Raw genomic sequence first — 22,979 nt, 5'->3', positions numbered from 1 at the left:
ACCAAGAAGCGACACAAATGTGGCTGCTTTTATTTTTCTACTTTCTACATATTATCTGTCAACCTTAAGCAAATTGACAGATATGTTCCAGCCTCATGATCACCATTTTTGTGACTTTTTATCTTGATACCCCTAAAAAAATGCAAAATAAGCAAAAGAAAGTCCACTAGAATCAAAGTTAGATATAGTAAAGTGCATAAATATGCAATTTGAAACTACAGTCGCTTGTTAAAGCGACTCACCCTTCATGTTTACTGAAAGAGCTTGTTTTGGAGACAATTACCCTCTTTCAGATGATGTAATCATAAGGATATCACTTATTCCAATGTTTTCACTTATTCATACATGATGCCAAGGGTTCAAACTAAATACTGAATGGTCACACAAGTGTCAGCTCTCAATATATTTTATACAGTGCCAGCTTGAACATTTGGACACAATGTTTTTGAAAGATCAAAATGGGGTTATCCTTATAAAAACAGCCCCGTCGAAATATAAATCAAGCAATCCAAACCTTTGAAGGTTAATTACTATACTAAACACATTTTATGTATTATCTGAGAACATACCATTATGCAAGAGGTACCAAATGACAGATCGTTCTTCATTTTCTGCAATTTTTAAAGAGTGAGTGAGTTAATATTTAACGTCACATCGGCAATATCTCAGCCATATCGTGATGATAAATTTTTAGAGAAATATTATACCCCAAGTCCCCAATGTGAATAATATCTCGTTAACAACATTACCCACATATTTTAAATTTTGTATATGGCTTTGCTGATGATTCCTTCAAAATAAAATGGAAGCTTTTCAAACATTGAGCATCGAGAATATATTTAGGCTGAATACATTTTGAACACCCCTCATAGCTGTATTATTGATCGTGCAGCTGTCAGTGTACCCAGGTCCACACACTTGGTGGGTTGTAGACATGGTAAGAAATGTATCATGCTGTTTGTTTCCCAATATGATATGATATGCATATGCATATGTATGTATGAGATAAAGTATATATGGAATATGCCATCATTATAATGTTGAGGAAATGTATACGAAATAGATTAGCAATTATAATATTTTGTAAATAATTAAAGATGATATTAAAGATTGATTTATCTATCAGCATAAATTTATGTTTTGTCTGAAGAATGTTTGAATTGTTTCAGGGTTTTAAATGAATTATCAGGAAATACAGGGCCATAATGCAAACATCACTGTGTCTGTTCACGTATTGAAACAGTTCTATTTTCATGTTACTTATTAGGAATTGCAGTAATAGTATGACTTAGATAGGTATCCATGATCAGTTCTTAGAAACTAAAGGGATTACTATGTGTCAGAACCCATATCATCCCTGGTGTGGTCTGGCAGACAATGACAGTGTGATAATGGCCTCCCAGATTGTAACACAGATTTCATTATGGCGTGATGATGTAAAGTGGGTAGTATTCTTACAATTATGAAGAATGGCAACTGTTGTTTTGATGTAAGTGAAAAGTGACAAACATACTTCATGAATGACCTTCACGGTGATCTTGATCATAAATGTATCTTGCTGACAACCTTCTAAATTTATGCCCTTTATTTCTGGTGTCCCTTGCTGTGATATTGCTGGAACCAGAGACCATTGCTAAAAGCAGCATAAAACCCAACTCACTCACTCACTATGCCCTTCATGAAGGAAGGCACATATTAGTTTCTTTAAAATACAGCAAATCCTTTTCAAATTTCATCTGCTATTATAATCTTGACACCACATTTCTTCAAAGGTAAGGGGGGAAAACCTTTAGAATCAATGTAGTCTTGAAATGTACTCAATTTCTAAATGGTTCATTGTCTATAGAAACTATGAGGATAACATCAGAACATGTTTGTGTGTACAGGCTTCATTAACATGGCCACCTATTAAAATTGTTGTATAATGGAAGAATTGATTGAAACATTCTCATGGTCAACATCACAGGGGGATTGATGACAATGCCAGCCAAGTTACACCATGTCACAAACTGTATCATCAGCTTGACATGAAATATGGAGGCCTAGTCTGCATACACAATTTTGAGTTCCATATACATAAAACTGTACAGGTAATCTGTTTCAAAGGAATTTAGGAGAATGTTGTGTGAAGGTTATACATGAGAAATGTTTAATTATTGTTTTCTTTATGATCATGGCCAATTGGATGTGGTGCCATCTTTGCCAATCTGGTTCCATTGATGCTAAACATCTTCTTTTGTGAAGATTTCATGTTGTGACAGACTAATTGTGGATGATGCCATTTCCTAAATATATGTACCCAAGTACACACACATCTCAGTAGTCATAGAAGAACAAGAACAAACAAGTTGTAGGCTTTATTTAAGCATGTCAAGCAATCCTCACCTAAAGAACACAATCAAAATGTTATTTAAGCATGTCAATCATTATTTTTGTTCATAGGAGGACAAAGTCTTGAATACGATGATTAAAGAAAAACAATTTAACCAACACCTACAAAAGCAGATAAGCAAACAAAATATTAAGCAATAAACAAATTTTTAACCTACACATGACCAAATGAAGAAACTTCCAACAACCTTAATTATTGCATTAACTGGTACCATATAATAAAATCTTTGTTAAATGAAGCTTTTTTACTCAGAAACTTCAGTTCGGCACAAAAAATTTAGGCATGAATTGAGGAAATGAAATGAGGAAAATTCCTATGCTGCTTAACAGTCATACCATGAATAGAAAAGAGGTGTACAAGTACAAGCAAATGTAATTCTAAGCTATTATTACATTTATTCAATAATCATATTCCAAATATGATTCTTTTCACATTAAATCATCTGTTGAGGAGAAAGGGTTAAACTGAGATGTCAAACTCATCTGCAAAATCAAATAAACTGATTAAAATAAAACTGAAATATTACATGAACACAAATAAGATTCATCACAAAAATTCACAGGTCAAATGAAACCTGATCTTTTAAAACTAGAAATTGATGTTATATATATATATACTTCACCTATTTACAAACTTCCTGTTCCTTTACATTTCAACAGGTGCAGAACAGTTCATGAATAAGTCATGTTAACTACTGTAGTAGTTTGTGTTGTGTACCCTGCTATGTGATGAAGATCTTGATTTTTTTAGTTTGCACAGTATCTGACCAATCCAGGATGCAAGAATGCATTTGTGATATGACTTATGTCACGATCATCTATGTACATATCATTGGGCCCGTTTTGGGCTGTTAAAGTGCTATCACACTGAATTAAAAATACTTTTTACAAAATCTTATATACATATCATACATGACATAAACAACTAAAAGACTACTCTCAAATGTTTCATTGGTTCATGTTTCTACTTACCAAACATAAACAACAATACATCCATATACTGTTTATTCACCATAATGATGAATAAGCTATGCAGAACAAAACATTTTGAATGCATAACAATAAATGAAGACAGAGGGCAGATGTTAACATCTGCCATACAAAATAAAATATTCAAACTGTCAGCTACGAAACAACATACATGTAACTGTGAATCAAACAAAAGCATTATTTAAAAAAATGGCATGAATGACAATTTGTGTGTGAGAGAACTGAACACATACAATTAATGTTATCCGTTACCCTGAACTGTTCTTTATCAGGACAGATCACATCATTAATCATTTTGTGTATGTGCAGCCAACTATCCAAAATTATTGGCAATAATACATGAAACAAGAATGATTGGCACATAAATGATAATTTTACAATAACTATTGAAAATTCTCTATTCTGATTGGTCAGTCATAGTTTCTTATCTCTCAGTCAGTGTTAGAATTTGAATTAATGCTATATACAAGAAAACATACATGGAAATAGCTTGGATTCGAAAGTCAATTTAGTGACTTCAGTCTCCAGGTAACATATAACATTGAAAATGCAAGATATGTTGTAACGACATGTACTATCAAGAATGGACACAAGATATAAGAAACTCAAACTTACTGCATATGTATACTGCCTTTAAATCTGATATTGTTCCGGAATTGTATTTGATCGCACTCTCTTCGTTACATCTGCGCAGAGTCTTAACAAAATTCAGATGCGGCTCCACCAATTTAAAAATAGTTTCGTACAGAAGATCTAAAGACAATGACATTGTTGCTATGTGCGATTATTGTAAAAATGTACCAGAAGATGAGTATCATGTGTTAATGAAATGTCCTTTATATGCAGCGGTAAGAACTCACTACATACCAAGTATCTATATTATGAACCCAAATAAACAAAAATTTGTACATCTTCTAAATACTAAGAACCATAATATAATACTCCGTCTAGCAATTTTTGTAAACAAAATCATGTCCATGCGCTCTGTAAAAATTTAATCTCAGTTGTCATTTTGGACTATTGGCCTCATGGCCACATCTATGATATAAACCTGTCTGTCTGTCTGTGATATGTATCTCCAATCACATCACATGAATAACCCTTTATCCTCAACGTGACACAAGAAATTGCATTAAGATTGTAACTGTGTAACTGATAAATATTGTACTATGTACTAAACTGAACAATCAATGAATGATATGAATGAATGTTGTCTCAAATGATCAAGTATCATCCATTTCTATGTTGAAGATATATTTCAAAGCCAATCAAATCATTCTTTAAAATTTAACACTCATGATTTTCAAGCCAACCACCAGCTTTGTTGCAAAGACACTGTTCAGGTAAATGTTCTGCTAAAATGAATATTAAACAAACAGTTAATTTGCAAACATCCATCAACAATCCATGTAGAAATTGAAAACTGCATACAAAGGCAAAATATTGCAAATCAGATTGTTGCTGATCAAATCCTGATTACTGGTGCAGGTACAACATCAAACATCAATAACAACTAATTCTATGTATGATCCTTACAACAAGCATAATAACATTATCTGTATTAAAAATCCCTGCATGCTCATATAGAGAAATGTGCTGCAACATTTATCACTATGTAGCGGAAACACATCGTTACATAGGATTGATAGGGCATATCTCTGTTCACTATGTGATTATCTGTACACCTTATTTATACCAGATAATTAGATCAAGTAAAGAATAAGAAATGTACGATCTGATACCAAAGTGTGTAAAACATGTTATAAATTAATACTGGTTAATCTTGGCAAGGCAAAATGCTATAGCAAATAGGTGTTTTTACATCAAAGAATATATAAGATCTATAAGTCTGTTAACATAAAAATATGCATTCCAAAATATATGTTATTATGCAATGTGTAATAGAAAGCAGTTTATTAAATACAAACAACTAGGACATATGTCCTTTCCATCAGCGAACTCAAAATCATTTGAATTTATCATAAACATATTAACAATAACAACTAACTCAAGAAAATATATGTCAGAATGATTAAATTGATACATAACATCATACATAAACTTCTTTCATCAAATAATATTTTTTTATTAATGTCTTCAAAACAATTTGGTTTTAACCCACAACACAATGAAAATAATAAAAATAATTCACAGCTACTTCTCTATATAAAGAAATGAAAGAAAATATACATCTGAGCAGTTATAAAATCAGCAAATTCAATAATGAAGATCTCAAACTTATCAAAGTATTTCAAGTCCATAATATCAAGTGTACACTTGACTAAACAACGCCTTCATATACACAATTTCAACACAAGCATTTTGACAATGACAGATGCTGAGGCACTGTTGAAAGTCTAACAAAGTTGGTTGACCTTCCAGAAGATTGACAAATTCATAAATATTTACACCATATAAGTACATGTTTGACAATCCACTATTGACGTATGTTGAGGCACTATTGAAACTCCTTCCTGCGTTTTTCAAGTTCCCGGAGGACTGACAGCCAGGTGTCGGGGATGTGCTTCCCCAGGATGACTGCTGGGAAGGAGAAGATATCTTCATCGGTCAGTGTTTCATCAGGTTCCTTACTGTACAGTGGAGCATCTCTGTCCCCTTGCAGGATGTCTCGCAGGCTGTGGAATGTGAAGTTACATAAATCAAAATAAAATGTTTGTTGCAAATATTTATCACACCTTAGAGGTATTGGATACAGTTCAGAGTAACTATGACGAAGTTAAAATGAATAGATCATAGTTCTTCAAAGGAATATCTTTTTCCATCTTTAGTATTTGGTCAATTCCAATTTGAATCTCTATCCCCACGCAAGATGTTTTGTAGGCTGAGGACACTATATCGTACAAGAGTGATTGAAAGAACATGTGAGAGATCTATTTGTGATGAACAATGAATAATTCATGATAAATTAATTTATTATGGTATGGCATGTAATTTCTGTTTAGTCAATGCAGTTACCTTATTATACATGTTTATATCCACACCTTAATAATCTGTGCAAAGAGATGTCTGGATGTGCCATATGTGGGATATATCCCAACCTTACAATGACATGTATATAACATATCATTATCATTTAATTTCCATCACAATTTCACATTTTACACTGAATGGAATCAGTGTTGGTAGAGATTCCAGGGTGATTATTCCTTGGCATTGGAGCTTTGAATTTCAAAGCTTTTCTATCTAATTATATACTCTATATATTTATATATTTCAATAAAATAATTTGTACTGAACAAACAATGGTCAATATTGATATCCTTTTCAAATTCAACTACATGAAGAAGCCAGTTAAACTGGTTCAGTTTCCATTGAAGGGAAACTTTCATGTGCCTCACAATTATCAACCATATGCTCATTAAAAGCAAAACGTCACCAGCCTAAGATACTCAGACAGCACATAATCAGTCACAACATTCTGAAAAGACATCCAACCAACATACATTCATACAAGACATCATCCATCTTACATTCAAACAAGACATATCATTAACATTAAACACATTATCTGAAGGAACATGATCGGTCCTAGGCGCCACAATTTGCTATGCAGAATTCTGCCCTCTGAGTATGCCAGAAATGTGTAACTTTGAGTTGGAATCTTGGTCCATCTTGATTATTTTTGTCGGCACCCTATCTGTGCTCAATGGTTTCACTAAAGAGCTAAACATCTGAGGTTCAGGCTTTTCTCCTGCTGACATGCTGGGATACAACTGGATTATTGCTCTAAGTCGTATTGGAAAGAAACATTCACTCTCATTCATAAGAAGGCATCATCATGTTAACACATGAAGAAGGGCAATCAAGATAAACTTATCAAGCTAACACAATATGATGGAAGACACAAAAGACTAACACACATTAAGACAACACAACAGCCTAACATACATTCAGAAGACACATCAGCCTAACATACATTAAGAAGAAGACATATTTGGGATAATACATTCTGAAGAGAACACATTTGGCAGACACACATTAAGAAGAAGACACACCAGGTCAATCTTTATTCAGAAGAAGACAAACCAGGATAATAAACTTTCAGAAGAAGACACACCAGGCTAGCACAAATTCAGGACATGAAACATATTTAACACCGCTCACCTAATGCTCTTCAGGTCTATGGCATCCTGATCATTTGGGTCAACTGGTTGAGCTACTCTCAGCAGAAAGCAGTCAAATATTTGCTGCAGAAGGTACTCCAGCTTTTCTAGGTTCTTGTTCTGACAAAACTGTTTAAGTTCAGCTCTGGCACCATCAGGGAGACCTTCTTTCAGTTCATTGTCAAAATCATCAAAGGCATCCTAAATGAGATATACATGACTATGAAAAAGCAGGCCCCAGTTCAAAGAAATAGTATTTCTGAACATACTGAAATCTCTGACAATTGTAATAAACAGAAATAGCCTAGTTTCAGCAATCATTCCCAGGTGACTTCAAAAAGAATTCTAATTTACACTTTATTTATTTAAGAAAAACACAAAGGCTAGTCTGGGAGAAGTTTGCAAAGGTGACTATTTGTATAAAAAAATAAGATGGTTTCTAACCTGTCCATGTTGAGCTAAGATAACTGATTTCTCAAAACTTAGCAGCAGCCACAATGACTGTATATGCTTGAATCTGCAAAACTGTCTTGCCTGAAATAAATGAGAAAATATTGACAAAGTGTGACTGACAGGGGCGAACCTTTTTATCTTCGAATGTTCATTCCAATGTTTTCTGAAGGTCAACAGAAAATATTTCTCCCACATGATGGATAACAATCTGATATTTGGTCCCTGCTCATAAAGAGCAGTCCCATATCTAAATCTTTATTAAGTTTATTCTAAAATATGAGAGCAATGAGTTACATAGAAGCATGTCTGCTTGTGAACTAGCAGTCTTGACTATCATCATATGTTGCAGACATGGGGCCACCTTTTGAATATTTATATATATGTAAGGTTAACTTAAAGTGATAAATAACTTCAATCACAAACCTTCTGGCTAGTTATTGTCTGTTTCATTTTGAGCACATCTGTCATGAAAGTCTGCAGTGACTTGTCTGGTTCTCCTCCCAAAGACTTGAGGAAGCTGGTGGTGATGTCCAAGTTGTTGATAGAGTCACAGACATCTGGCAGTCTGGACTTAAGTTCAGACACAATTTGGAGCTTCACTGCTGGTGAGAGAGATTCCTGAAACAAGGTTGATGCATGTCCAGCTCATTAATGGAATAATCTGGCCCATGTCCAGAAAAGGTCAAGATTGTGTAGATCGTGCGCATTGGACTTTTATTAACAGGTTTATAAAACTGACATACAAAAATAAAACAATAGTTATCACTTTAAATAATTTTCAGAATACTTTCTCTATCACACCATTGCCATAAACCCTGTGTTTCTGACAGCAATCACTAAATCCAAATTTGAAAATTTTAACTATAAATTGTATATTTATATACTTATCCTATTTCACGGTATGCACTTCTCTCTCTTGATTCGACACTGAGAGGAACGATGTCAACTTTTTCTCCCTAGGCCTCTCTTGTCCATCCTCCCAATCACTCCATGCTACCCTCATTATAAGACAGCTTCCTAGTTGTCATGCAAAGCATGCAGCATCCTCCACTAGCTACCCACGTGACCACCTCTGAATAATTATTCTCATTTTTGGAGCCACTGGATAATCTACAAAGCGGGGCGGTAGTGCATGAGATAGGATAAGTATATATAAATTAAATTTATAGTTAAATTTTTACAATGTTTAAACTTATCCTATATCACGGTATGCGCAGTAAGAGTTCCGCCCGAGAAACCCCCGCTTGACATGTTTGCTATTTATGATCATTATTTCTAGGGGTTAGGATTTAGGATAAGGGTTAAGATTTAGCATTATGTCAGGGATAGGGTCAGGGTCTGGGTAGGCTTTCCAGAAAATACATCTTTTCTTAGGTATAGAGTTATTTAAAAAAACAGGGGTTGCGGGCAAAAATCTTTCCGTATGCACTTATCCCACTGTCGGATGGTGGAATGCAGATACCCTATGTCTTCACAGTGTGAACAGTAGAACTGTGTAGACTGGTAACAACCGTAGATAGCTGATGCACAAGGGAGGCCCATTACGACTCGCGCAACTCCTATGCTTGTGATGAGTTCCCCAGAACTCCTTGGCTTACAAAGCATGTCGTCTCCCAAAGGAGATGGGTGCTCCCAAGCGATGTGGTGTTCGGCCGCAACCTCCGAAGAACAGAAGGACGCAGCTCAGCGAGAAAGATGTCACTTTGCCATGATTTTCAAGGTACCCCCATAAATTAAAGTCATAGACAATAATCGGGACAGCCCCTGTTTCGAGAAGACCCCACACACACACCGACCAGGGGTGAGTGAAAGAGAAGCACAACTTGGAAAACTCAGTTTTAACGTTCAGTTCCAGTCAACATCAAATTGACCCTCACTCCTTTACATAAGCTTGGTCAAAGGATGAGCCTGGCAAGTTCGGAGCCGGAACGCAACGAAATCCACTGGAATTCGGAAATGACACTTCACTGACGTAATTGCTTCAAAAAGTAGAGGTCAGGAAATGTGAAATGTCTAACCCTTCCACATCGTGATACCTAATCGTGCTCAAGATTCATCCAACCACCGAGGCGGCGGTATCTCCATGCCTTAGTGTAAAACTAAGTGAAGTAGTTCTAACCTATAAGCAAGCAAAACATAAGGCAGACAATCAGTTCAGACTTATATTCAGGAAAATACTGGGAAGCAGCAACTGCATGGTACCATCCCCTATCTGCGTTGTTGGGCCGAGGACAGCTGTTGTGCGAGAACAAGGGGTCCAAACTGGTACACACCTTGGACGTCCTTAACTGAGAGGTCTCGAAGGTTGTGGAGGAAAAGACCGAGTCAGATCGCCAAAAGCACCCTTCCATAATGGCATGGTGAGAACAGTTACTATGCAGAGCAATAGCCATCTGATTCTTCGCTACAAAATCCCAGCGGAGACTGAGGAAAACTTTGCCATGCTTCTTCCATTTGAACTGGACTCTGTTAACATCCAAAGCGTGGAGTTCAGGAATCTGAGCAGCTGCAGCCAAAGCCACAAGGAAGAAAGTTTTGAAGGAAATCTTCTCAAAATCCTTCTGATCTAGGGGTTCATAGAACATCGAGGCCAAATGACCTAGCACCACAGATAAATCCCATGCAGGAGGTCTAAATTTCGTAGACTGATCAGCCAACTTGAAGGACCGGGAGCAAATACTGAAGCTCAGGAACCGTAGAGATCTTAGAGCCTGTGGTGGTAGCCAAGACCGAGTTGATCACAGCAAGGTAAGTGGCCAAAGTGGTACCCTTAAGCTTCCTAGACGACCGCAAATGCTGAAGAAATTCAGTGACGATTTGAGGTGACGAAGAAATTGGAGATGTCGGACTGGATCAGCAGAGAAGAATGCTGAAGTTCCGTCGCCCAATGCCGAATGGCGAGAAGAACCGCCAAGAACTCTAGCTCATTGATGTGCAAGTCCCGTTCTATGGATGACCACAGCCAGGCCTTCTGATGATGAAGAAAGTGAGTCCCCAAACCTTTGAGCGATGCAACGGCAAACAAGTGGTGCGTTAGAAGGAACGGCATCAAACAAACTCCGGCGCAAACGTTCTGTTCTACAAGCCACCACTGAAGAAGAGGACGTAAGGATTCGGGAAGACATCTCAACTCCTTGGGATTCTCTGATACGAGATACAGACGCAAGAAGCGATGCAACAGGCATAGTTGCAATTATCCCCGCCGTGTCAATGCCTGTGCCGATGTCAAGAGGCCCAAAAGTTGCTAATGGAACTAGATGTTGTATTTTCACCCATCTGTCTTGGGGGATGAAAATCAGGCCCTGATGCGTGTCGAAAGTTGCCCTGATGAACTGATGTGTCTGGGTCGGTGATAGTTCCAACTTTGCAACGTTTAACAGCCAACCCAGCTGCTTGAGAAGCTTCATGCTGAACTCCAACTGATGTAAAAGAATGACTGCCTGAATGCAGTCCTCTATGTAACTTTCGAACACGACCCCGTGGAGAGGTAAAAAACCTGGTGATCGGCTTGGTGATCCTGGTATATAGCGATGGGGCCGGAGAAGAATGGGCACATGGAGATATGCATCCTGTAGGTCTAGGCTGACAAGAAAATCTCCTTTCTTCAGGATGGTGCGAAGGAGGAAGGTCGATACCATCCTGAAGTGAGGTGGATGCTGGAGATAGTGGGCATTGAAAATTTTCATTAGTCCTAGTTTTGTTGAGTTTTTCTTGGGAACCAGAACGATGGGGGAATAGAACCCGGAGTGTTGGGCTTCCAGACCGAGAGACTGGATTACACACTTTTCTATGAGAGAGTACCTATCTTGAAACTGGATCTGGTCCGCTGGGTAACTGTGATGTACCGGATGCACTGTCAGAGGAGGGTGTCTGATGACTGGAAGCCTTTGGAGAGTAGGTTGGTCACAAAAGGATCGTCTGGGATGGTCCAATTGGGAGCGAACCTCCCTAACCTCCGCGCCTGAGAGTCTGTAATGATCTGAAATTGGTCCAGTATAAGGGATATACAGCCCCTAATGTAAGCATCTTGGTTGGAGAATGAGTGCTCTACTGATGCTGCAACTGCATCCACCATCTTGAGATGATGCAGTTGATCGAGGGTAAGGCGTGACGAACAGCTGTGTCCATGTGAAACAGTTCTCTGTCCTCAACTAAAAAGGCTGAACAAGTCCTTTACCCGCAATGTGTTTAGACATCTTCATCCCACGAAGAGGCAGTAGACAACGACTGGAACCCATGGGAATGAGCCACCCGCTAAAGAGTCTAGACAAAGGCAGATCGTCCCTAATCCTCTTAAGGCTTTTAAAGGCATGATCCAAGTATGTAGCTAAATGAGCAACCTGCGGTCGTGGTGGAAGTGTAATAAACGCCATGTCCTGTTGTCTCAAGGAGAAGGAATGCGCTAAGTCCTCTGGGTTCCGTGACAAAGGGAGATGGAGTTTCTCCACTATCCATGCTAAGACTTGAGGTTCGGGATCAACAAAATCCAGACTTCCCTCTGAGGAAGCAATATCCAAAGCGTGCCAGAGACAGAGGATCCGCTGGAAGACCAGGACTGGCCGCAACAGATGTCTGGAGGGGACGAACCGGGTGAAGACGCATACAAATGGAAGGCTGCAGGAGGGACGTGTATCATAACGGGAACTATGATCCCTGGATCTAGAACGATAGGCAGCACTCGATCATGTAGGAGATCTAGGTTGCCGGGTTGAGTCGCAGAACTAGAAGTCCCATGATCATGAGAAGAAGCGAAGCCCGATGAAGAGTCTTTGAGGGGAGAACGGATCTAAATGAAGTAGCGAAAGCGATGCGTTTAGTACGAATCGCTGACGATTCGAGTGGCGCCTCGGTGGTGAACTAGACCTAACAGGTCTTTCCGGTGAACAAATCCCAAGAATAATTGAAGATTGGTCCAAACAACTTCGGTCAAGCTGTGTCCGTGCTGAGGTCATGTGACTGTAAGAGCCAACAAAGTTCGGGAAGTACTCAGAGACATATGATCGGAGAAGGGCGTTCTGGCTGAATACTGATTCGAGGAATGCCGTTTTTCGTGAAAGTCAATTCAACACATGATGTTTCAGTGAATCCTGATGCAAAGTATGCTGTTTTTTGACTGAACATTATTTTGACAAAGTCCATTTTGGTGAGACCTGTTTGGAAGACGCGACCGTTCTGGGTGAATGTTGAAGACTAGACTGCCATTTCCGGCCGAAGGCCGGTTTGGAGAGCTGATTCATAGAGTGCCGGTCTGATGAAAACTGGTTCGACGAACTTGCAGGCTTTGGTGAAGTGGATGATCGAGGTATCGGGACACAGGAGACAACACTTCTATTCACCGAATGGGAAGTAGTTGGTGACACAACGACTTCCAACCGTTTTGGCGAGCTAGACCAATTCACTTCTGGACGAATGACGAGATCTTGAACGGCCACGGCTTAATGTGATCTTGACAGTCAGGTGTAGAAACCAGCTGATTCTTGTCCGTCGAAACTGATAACCCAGGTTCCCTTGATAACTGATCCGGGAGCTTGAGACACGGGAGCGTGAGTCGAAAGGTCCGCTGTAGTGAAGTATCCTGGAGGGTGGTAGCATCGCTTCGACAACCACAACACGGGATGTGGTCAAGACGAGGGACTCGGGCTGGGATGTTGAGAGCCAAGGAGTTTCCAAAGTCCTCCTCGATAAATAAGAGTAGGACGCTTTAAACTTGATTTTTTGTTGGGACTGGGTCCATCTTAACGATGCTGCATAACATGCTCTATCAGCAACACGCCGAAAGTTTACCAGCCCTGGTGTAGTCCTCGAAAGGGCCCTCAAAGGTAAGATTCTTGCATTCTTGCAATGAGTTTCCCATTTGCATTGTCCCCCACAATCGACACATAAAGAATGTGGATCACCCAAGCGACAAGAAGAAGAATGATGATTCAGAGGTGGTTTACTTTAGTGGAGCATGCGTCATGCTTCGCATGACAACTAGGAAGCTGTCTTATAATGAGGGTAGCATGGAGTGCTTGGGCAGATGGACAAGAGAGGCCTAGGGAGAAAAAGTTTACATCGTTCCACTCAGTGTCGAATCAAGAGAGAGAAGTGCATACCGTGAGATAGGATAAGTTTTAAAAATTTTCAGATTCTCACTGTCAGCTATACTTAAGTAGTTGCAGCAGCACTATCACCTTACAGCACTTTTTGGCATCTGATGGTTAGGTGTCCAAACCACTTCTGACAACATGAATTGATACATTGATGACATATCTGGAAAGGATATGGGATATCCAAGCTCCCTGGCACTGACTTGTCAGATGTATGATGTTCTTCATCATAATCTTGATATGATTCCATATGGCAGTAGGGAATCTCCGAATGGTAATCAAGTAGAAAGGGTGTGTCGAAACACACAACATAATCCTCATGGGTAGAATATGAGTTGCCATCGAATGGTGTCCAAGATTCATTGAGAATGTTTGCATGAGGAAGTTGCGATGAAAAGTGGTTCCACAGATAGGATTGTATAGTAGTTGCCTGGGAACCCTAATGGTAAATGTTCTATGCAGTGTTTTCGTGACTGAATGGAAGGTATTGTAATGAACAGATAATTGTGTTGGGAACATATGCTGGCCTTGAGGGGCTTTAACTGCTGGTGAATGGTCTGTATGGTCCATACAGGAGCCAGTAAGTAGCCAAGCAGACACTAACATAAAGTGTCCACGCATTTGACATTTATTACAGGGAAGCAGACAATGCCATAGGAATAACATCAGACACCAGTCACCAGCAAATACGTAATGTGTCCCGAATACAGTCCCTAATAGAGCCAATAAGTTATGCAGACTAACTATTAACTATGTAAACAGAAACAATCTAGAAACAATGTGACTACATAATCAAGGAGTAGGGGGGAACAACTATGTTGGGTGGTGTTCAGTTTAGCACCCACAGCAAAGAAGTGAGGTTTCCCTGTCTTTGCACAGAGAAGATTATGTTAATACTAAGTTGATCTGGAAGAAATCAATATTTCAATACTAACATTCAATTTTGTGGCAAAGTGTTTGTAAATCAACATGTAAACACTAAACAAATTTTATTACATTCCTGAATGTTGTTCATATATAAATATCAGGATGAACTTCATGGACTTCACCCAAACTAAAGTAAATTTTAGTTGCTGTTGCTGAAACTATGCATGGAATAATAATACTGGCATGTGAAAAATGAGAAAATTAATAACAATCATCTTATAAATGAAATAAAGTAATAATAAACAAAATATGAAATTCTAGTACTTAATATTGTTTTAAATAAGCACTTTTCAAAATCCACACTGAAAGTCCTTTCAAGGTTTGTGAGAACCATGCTACATTGATATCACATTTAGCACAGATATGGCCTTGGTTAGAATATCACATATCTGTCAACTCTCATGCATATGACGTGAGTCGCACACATTTCCAACTAATCTCATGGTCTCACGCCATGCTCCCATTTTCTCATGCGGGTAGTTATATTCAAACATTTTGAAAAATATTACTGTGAAAATGGTACTGAGATACTAGTACTCAGAGATATCCTAGTTGTGCCTAATTTTTGAAAAAAGTAGTTTTCCAGATACTGAACTAAAAGAAAAAATAGGTGTTGGAAAAGTAATATTTTGATAAGCTAAGGACAGCATTCATGACACAAAAATCTATGGCTGATCAAAACTAAATAAAAAAGTAAGTACCTGATCTATTCTGTCTCGCAGTATCTTGAAGACAACAGAATTGGTTGTGTCAGCTCTGTACACCATTGTGTCAATCTGAAATTCATATATTTTATATGTGAAACTTCAAAAATGTTCACATCACTTTTAATAAAATGATTTCAATGCAATTTTTCACATTTTGTAATCTAAATTTGTAACCATAACTCACTGGTATGACATGCGACTTCTGCTCCACTCTGGACTTGGCCTGTAGTATGACCTCTTTGAGCTGATACTCAAATCCTTCAAAGTCATACTCAATGGTGGTACCTTTCCCCAGCTCAAAGGAGTAGTTACAGTTGGCCAGGACAAGGGGCAGCAGGTCACGGTCAGGGTGGTAGCTGACCAGATGGTTGCTGTGAAGTTTCCTCATGCTGACCTCAGGCAGGCGCTCATACCTGCAACATACAGGGTCATGCTTAGCCATTACAAGTATGGTCATTCCTTGCCATAACATGAGTCATGGGGTCCATGGATCACTCCCTGCATTATATATAACATGGAATGAAGGCCAAGTAATATAGCATTTTTCTTGTGCATGGCATAAAGAGCTAGGATTAGGGGAATACAGGGATGAGACAAACGCTGTGCAGTTTCATTGCAAAATATATATACAACTAGCTAACAATGTCTATAATTCAAAGAATACTACCTCTATTATATCATAGCCACTGCTATTCTTTTACATACTGCCATTATAACTGTTCTGCCATTGACTGTTGTACTGTGTAGTATCATTACTTTGTACTAAATAATTTGTATTAAGGCTTATTATTCAGTTACTTGTATAACATTTCTTTGTTTCATGTCACATAACAAAGAATAGATGGAAAAAAATTCAGGTTGTAATATGTACTCATAGGAAAGAAGTGATGATTCCCATTGTGTACAAAGGTTATTGCACTGCACACAGATCACTTTACAACTAGATGTTGGCCAAATTACTAGTACATAAATTGTGACTTCGAAGTCACTAAGGTATGGTATTCAAACAAATTATAATGGTTTTATAACTCTATTTCAGTGTTTCTTGGAAACTCACTTTTGTTTTGTCTTGTTACAGTAACTCTCCATGAATTCATTATGCTTCCTGAAGAGGAACTCTAGCATCATGTAGGAGCAGATGCCAGGCCCCTGAGTGGACGGCAGAAGGACGGCCAGGGGAGAGTTCTCATCAATCCTCATGTTCTTGTAGGCATCAGGCAGGTGTATCAGACCATCATGGACTGTCCAACATCCTGAAATTAAGGCACACCTGTATCATATTTAGTGTGTCGCTTGAAATATTTTACATAAATATATAACCTAAAAAGTAGTTCAGATGAATGCTTATTTAAAGAAGTGTTGTCAACAGATCTGCATAAATTGTATTATCTGTCATCGTGTTCACATGTAAGACATTTACACATCTACATCTTTTGATAGTGTCATAGAAGGAAATCTTACCGTAACTGTGAAGTCCTTCCTTGACACATTCCCAGGCTGCTATGAAATCTGAGAGAGTTTCCAACACATCAATAGAGTTGTTTCCTGGAAGACAAAGTGAATAAGTTGATTTGACACTCACCTACTGTGTGATCCTTAATGAGGTCTCAATGCATGGTTATCATTTCTCTTGTTTATAAGGATAATAATGATATGAATACCGTCTCCTGCAGCATCAGCAATAGTCATATTTTTTGCCTCCACTCTATCAAGGCGCCGCCTGTATTTTGCCATAAGGAACTGTTGCAGCCGTAGAATATTTGGGATGCGATGTAGTGCTTGTAGGAACGGATGCTGAAACACAGAATATGTACAAAAGATTTTGGATTGGGAGGCCAGTGTGAGATACGTTAAATATTCAAGTCATATTAACAGGGATTTACAGGAAGCAAATTCCTGCGTCCCATACGCATAAAAATTGACAATGAATACAACAGAATTTATTAGCGCATCCACAGGGATGCAGAAAATGTCCAAATACTTTTGTAAAAATTCCAATCAAGTAACAATTAGTTTGCTACTAGCTGAGTTTGCAATTTCATTACTGTAACAATTAAACTGTTGATCATGAAACACAATACAATAACAGTATTAGTAATAATAGATACAGTGTCTGTGAGCCCCATTTTGTTGTCCAGGACCCGTGAAAATTACAAGCATGAGTCCCAGGGACCCTCAAATACAGGACTCAAGGTAAATCCCTGTATTACAGTATGGCAGCATAACGTAGGAGGAAAGATTAAAGTGTAGCAGATCATATAGATTCATAGACAATATTTTCGAACAAACTATGTGCACTGGTATGTTAATTACAGACCAAGGACCATAACTTGTGTAAATCTAAGATTCCAGCCATCCATTAGAAGGATATCTGAACACAATGCAGGTCTCATTTCTGCTATCAATTTCTTTTTCACTCTTAGTAACATACCTGTTGTCTGAAAAGGCCAAGAACTTCCATCTTGGATTTCTTGCCCTTGATGTTCTCTACTTTCAGATGAAACTCTCTCAGGAAATGCTCCAGTGTGATACGTGACCGGTACCTCCAGACAGCTGGGAACTCGTGGAGACATTCAACTTCCTGGGTGTGGATGTGTCTACCTCATACAGAATAGACATCAACTTGTCCTGACCTATGAAAGATATACAAATAGGTTAAAAAAACAACAATAATAATTCCATCAATAATTCATCAGGTATTAAATACTTCTACCTATTGCTCATATACCTATTGCTATTACATAATTAACCTCTATTTCATACAAAGAAAAGTTAGTGTAAATACAACATATTCAAATGTTTCAGCATATCATGCTTGATTCTAGCACATAGCCCAGAAGGACATATGTATCCTTGATTTCTCTGTAAACGTTTTGGAAGTGAAAAGCCTTTTTCTGGAAGTGTGGACATTCAGTGTTTCAGAAAACATTCCAAGGCTTTCACAAAGAGCAAGTGTCACTCTGTTCAAAGAGACTGACAAAAACATGATTGGAGCTAAAGGTCTTAATGGATTGTTTTCGAAGCACAAAGTCTTATCACATCTGGGGAACCTTATATCAAGCATATCTTCTTTACTGCCATTGAATATTTACTTCCTTGCTCATACTACTTTTGTCACAGATGAAAGTCATGCCACAAAAAAAATATGAAAATTGATAAAAATAATCCGGACATATTAGAACTACTTCAAGGTGAACTATTTCTGATGCATGTGAACAGGATTTTATACGCAATGACAAAACAAAAAAAGTATCTGAAACTATTATTTTATCCATTTTGTATTCTTACATGATTTTAACCTTAATCAGGGTTATGCATGTAGCATTTTGGTGTTTTATCAAATACATCAATGCAACAATTGACATGTAACTGTTGGGGTTTCTTGCACACTAGCTATTACCCCCAACCAGTATGCTGACATTTAGCACTCACACCTGTGATGACTTTTATGACTTATAAATTAAAAGTCAAAATATGTCAGTCATGACACATACATCCATTTGACTGTCAACTAAGGTTTGCTTCAAGGCATCAGTAGTAGCAATATTAAAGTGGTTGCAGTGAATCATGTAAAGGTATGTGGTAAGCGAAACCTGTGGAACTGGGTAAACAGAAGTTTTAAGGATTGTCAGACACAATATTGATATCAATATTATTGAATGAAATACTATACACTATATACAGTGAGACCTCGGATATCCGGACACATTCGTTTTTACGTAAATTGTCCGGATAATTGAATATCCGGATATCTGGATTTTTGGTTTTCATACACCTCAAGGAAAATCCAAAATATTTATGATCATCAGCGTTTATTATACATGTATAGACATTCAAAAACAGCATCACAACATAACTGGCTTGAATATCGACACACTGCACTTTTATTGCTTTGACTGAATAGACAACATCGTATCACTTCGCGTGAACAAACAACAGAAGACGACTTTGTCAGTAGAGACGTCAAATTTGCAATTAAACATCACTAGACAAGATTATTTACCTTTAAGTTATAAGTTGTTTTTGCTGGGCTTTGTATTATTTGCAGGGATTAAGATTACTGTGCGTATTTGTCTCGTACACAAAGCCGGAAATAGCAATCAGCTGTGCACACGTTTCCCGGCGAACAAGTTCAAACATGCACAATAATATAACGGGACGAATTCTGACGCAGTCATCAGTAAAATATAATACAGAATACCGGTAGATCAAAGCTTCGTGCGGATAGGTGAGTCAATTTTGTGTTGATTTAGCCGGTTTGTTTGTAAAATGTACCGTCCGGAAACGGAAACTGAATATCCGTTATAGACAGTCACTTTTATAACGTAAGAGAATGTTTTTTTCTAAAAATTGACCGGAAGGCGAGGTTTCCGGATATCTGGGGTCCGGGTATCCGAGGTCTCACTGTAATGTACTATAATAAATATTACAGTTTATAAATATAAGACCAGATAGGTAATGTACACTTTCCATTACCAGATAGTGTAACAACAGGATTAATTTGTATAATTCAATACAGATTTATTGATATTCTATTTCCAATGACTATTCATGGCAAGAAATAGGCAAGTTGGTGGTCTGGCTTATGTACCAGACATACTATTAATTTTTACATAAATTTCAAGGATCAAATGGAGATCTGGTCTTGAACATGAGACAGTCATATTTGGTACAAAAATGATTTTGTGCAATCCATCATTTTACCACAAACAGACTGATGGATTCCATAAAACTGATAGACATAATTCATTGAACATGAGACAGTACCTATTCTCTTGTCCTTCATGATTCTCTCATTGCATGTATTCAGGCAGTTGTCAAGATCCTGTGAAGAAAATGAATACAAACATTTAGATTTAATTTTCTTGCAGCTGTGTGTCACCAACAACCCATGTTACATAAATGAGGTTTGTGAGAGCACAACTGGGTAATGCGACTTGAACTGTAACACCTGGTACCTGTAACACTGGGCCAATGAAAGATTTTGCAAACTGTTCCTCCCAGGTTTCTCTGATCTGCTTGTTGTCCAGTGCTTGTGGCTCCATTCGTCTGTATGCTTCTGTGATTCAAACAGACAGATATTTTTATTGAAACCTGTTGATATTTGTTAAACATATACTTTTGGATATTGAACTATAACTGAATAAAATACTAACACAGTGGAAAGAATTGTCAAAGATGAAAATATGGAATGTTAATAAGCATAAATTACAAACTTTGGAAGACATAACATAAGTATAAGACTGCTGCATAACGGTAGTGGTCTTGCTGAAAGCTTACCTGATTGAGAAATCTGATGGCAGATGAAGTGTAGGAGGAGGAAGACATCATCTACACTTTTTCCTGTGGCCATGTGGATGATCTGAAGGTCCTTCTGGAGGTGTTCCAAGAAAAACTGTCTGACATCCTGCTGTAGAGGGGGATAGACTAGAGCTGCTGTGGCCTGCAATAGATCAAGGTAAATGCATCTGTCAGTGGCAGACTTTCATAAATTCAACACACTTTTAGTATTTCTACTTGTAACATGTTACATATGTGACACATTTTAATATGAAGGTGAAACTTACAAATGAAATATATGCAACAGGCAATAACATGTTTGGAACAAATTTGGTGTCCAAATGCTTGAAATATATTGAAATCGCTGGTGTACATGGTAATCAACCAACAACTTGCCTGTTGGTTGGTCTCTACTCCCAGAAGTAATGCAGCATGAGTGAAGAAACGCAGTACAGCACAGGCAGCTCCTCCCAGTCTGCGTTCACCTGCATAGGCATTGGTTCTGTCTGCTGCTCTTCCCAAGAACATGACCAGGACGGGTCTGGTCACTATAATAAAGAAATAACTACTGGCAACCAACTAACTTGCATGTATCCTCATGGCAAGATTTCCAGGTTTACTATGAGCAGACATGGATACAAATCATTCACAAAGATTTCTCACTACCCCATAATGTTCATGTCAGTCTTCACAAACCCACACAACATCAGAGCCATATTTGTGACCATAAATACTTACCCAGTAACCTGTGTATTTCCAGCTGCTGCTTGGTGAGATAATCCACCAATCTTGGTTTTACAGATGTTGCAGGTTGCTTCAGTATAAGGTCTACCACACTGCAAAATGTCATAAGATAACACAGTAATAAACAGGATTTATAACACATAGATCTTTAAGAAATAGCAATATTGATCATGATGTCTTTTTTCTAAAACTCTGTGTACATACAGTCATGCATATGACCTTTCAGTCCAAAGTATGAGGTTTTTAAGAAGGTCCTTAGATATGTGGAACACTAAACTTGAAGGCTTCAACTGTCATTTAAAGTTGGGTTATTAGCATTAGTCTCTCAAACAAAATTTAAATCCAGGATCTTTTAGTCTCAGGACATAATTTAGCAGTCTAAATATCACAGATTTTCCAGGACTATGACTTTTCATAACCGAGACAAAAAAATATAATCTGCAATGACTTTGAAAACCTTCAATAACAAGTATAACTTATTTTGTACATAATGCAAGGATTTTCAAGCTACATGTATTTTGCTGCTACTCAAGGCTCTCCAAGTCTGATGCTTAAACTCAAGGCCTTTCATGAGGGAGCTTGATATCAATGATATTTTAAGCCAGTATTAACCATGTCTCATATGTATAAATATCTGATGAAATTTAGAACTTTAACAAATCTGCAAACATACCTGCAACTTTAAAGCGATCTTCACATGGCAAACTAAAGTTTGACAGCACATGTTGAAATTTTAAAAGTTCTCAAACTCGCGTTTTCACACGGCAAACACAAACTTTCGTGTCATTTGAGCATCACGTCCCTATCGGTGCGGTCACGTGTCAATTTCATTGATTACGATTGGTTGTTTCAGAACAACACAGGTTTGACAACACTTCAGACGTCAAACTTGAGTTTGACAACACCACCGAAAGTTTGATGGAAAATTTGGTGAGAATAGAGACCGATCCTATTTCTTTACAACAGTTTGGCAACTCTGAAATTGGTCATGGTGGCGAGTTGTTGGAATGTTCACACTCTCAAACTCGAGTTTGCCGTGTGAAGGCCGCTTTAAACATGAATAGTCGGATAATCTTACATTTACATGTGATCAATGTTTGGAATTATGGCATGTAACATTAATGTTTAATTGATCCTGCAGTTACATGAGTTATGATAATTCTCTAATTATCCTTGACCATATGTATTTGTAAATGGTGCCTACCTCTCCAATAGCATATGGGTGTCCATTTTGACATTCTGGAAAGAAATCAAAACAAAGAGGCTACATTACA

The 22,979-nt window shown here is 37.9% G+C and overlaps 2 protein-coding genes across 2 annotated transcripts in view; both read right to left on the bottom strand.

Annotated features, from left to right (window-relative positions):
• Positions 1-3,141: 3,141 nt before the first annotated feature.
• LOC124267766 (E3 ubiquitin-protein ligase RNF213-like) lies at positions 3,142-21,278 on the bottom strand. Its single transcript, XM_046702753.1, has 13 exons — positions 21,249-21,278; positions 20,962-21,124; positions 20,640-20,740; positions 18,113-18,262; positions 17,343-17,475; positions 17,143-17,226; positions 16,739-16,934; positions 15,866-16,094; positions 15,676-15,750; positions 8,382-8,576; positions 7,950-8,039; positions 7,507-7,706; positions 3,142-6,017 (listed from the first exon to the last, which is right to left on the bottom strand). Exons 1-13 carry the CDS (start codon positions 21,276-21,278, stop codon positions 5,840-5,842), a joined length of 1,824 nt encoding a protein of 607 aa, XP_046558709.1. The 3' UTR covers positions 3,142-5,839.
• The window catches only part of LOC124267763 (E3 ubiquitin-protein ligase rnf213-beta-like), a 14,376-nt gene continuing 12,389 nt past the window's right edge, over positions 20,993-22,979 (bottom strand). The window contains exons 7-10 of the mRNA XM_046702752.1: positions 22,910-22,944; positions 21,700-21,797; positions 21,358-21,509; positions 20,993-21,124 (exon numbers count right to left, since the gene is read on the bottom strand). Coding sequence (XP_046558708.1) covers positions 21,443-21,509; positions 21,700-21,797; positions 22,910-22,944 — 200 coding nt within the window. The 3' untranslated portion in view covers positions 20,993-21,124; positions 21,358-21,442. The remainder of the gene's footprint in view (positions 21,125-21,357; positions 21,510-21,699; positions 21,798-22,909; positions 22,945-22,979) is intronic.

This window comes from Haliotis rubra, unplaced genomic scaffold (assembly GCF_003918875.1).
Source record: "Haliotis rubra isolate DU_JTF1 unplaced genomic scaffold, ASM391887v1 Scf1336, whole genome shotgun sequence".
In the NCBI taxonomy this organism is placed as follows: Eukaryota; Metazoa; Mollusca; class Gastropoda; order Lepetellida; family Haliotidae; genus Haliotis; species Haliotis rubra.
This window is presented reverse-complemented; position numbering and strand designations above follow the sequence as displayed.

Bases quoted from the DNA above. Each gene is read 5' to 3' on its own strand.
- LOC124267766 (XM_046702753.1), bottom strand. From the start codon at position 21,278: ATGTTATTGCCTGTTGCATATATTTCATTT. The intron at 18,263-20,639 runs GTACCAGGTGTT...ATCCACACCCAG, and splicing joins TCATTGGCCCAGTGTTACAG to GAAGTTGAATGTCTCCACGA. The intron at 17,227-17,342 runs GTATTCATATCA...TTTGTCTTCCAG, and splicing joins TGCTGATGCTGCAGGAGACG to GAAACAACTCTATTGATGTG.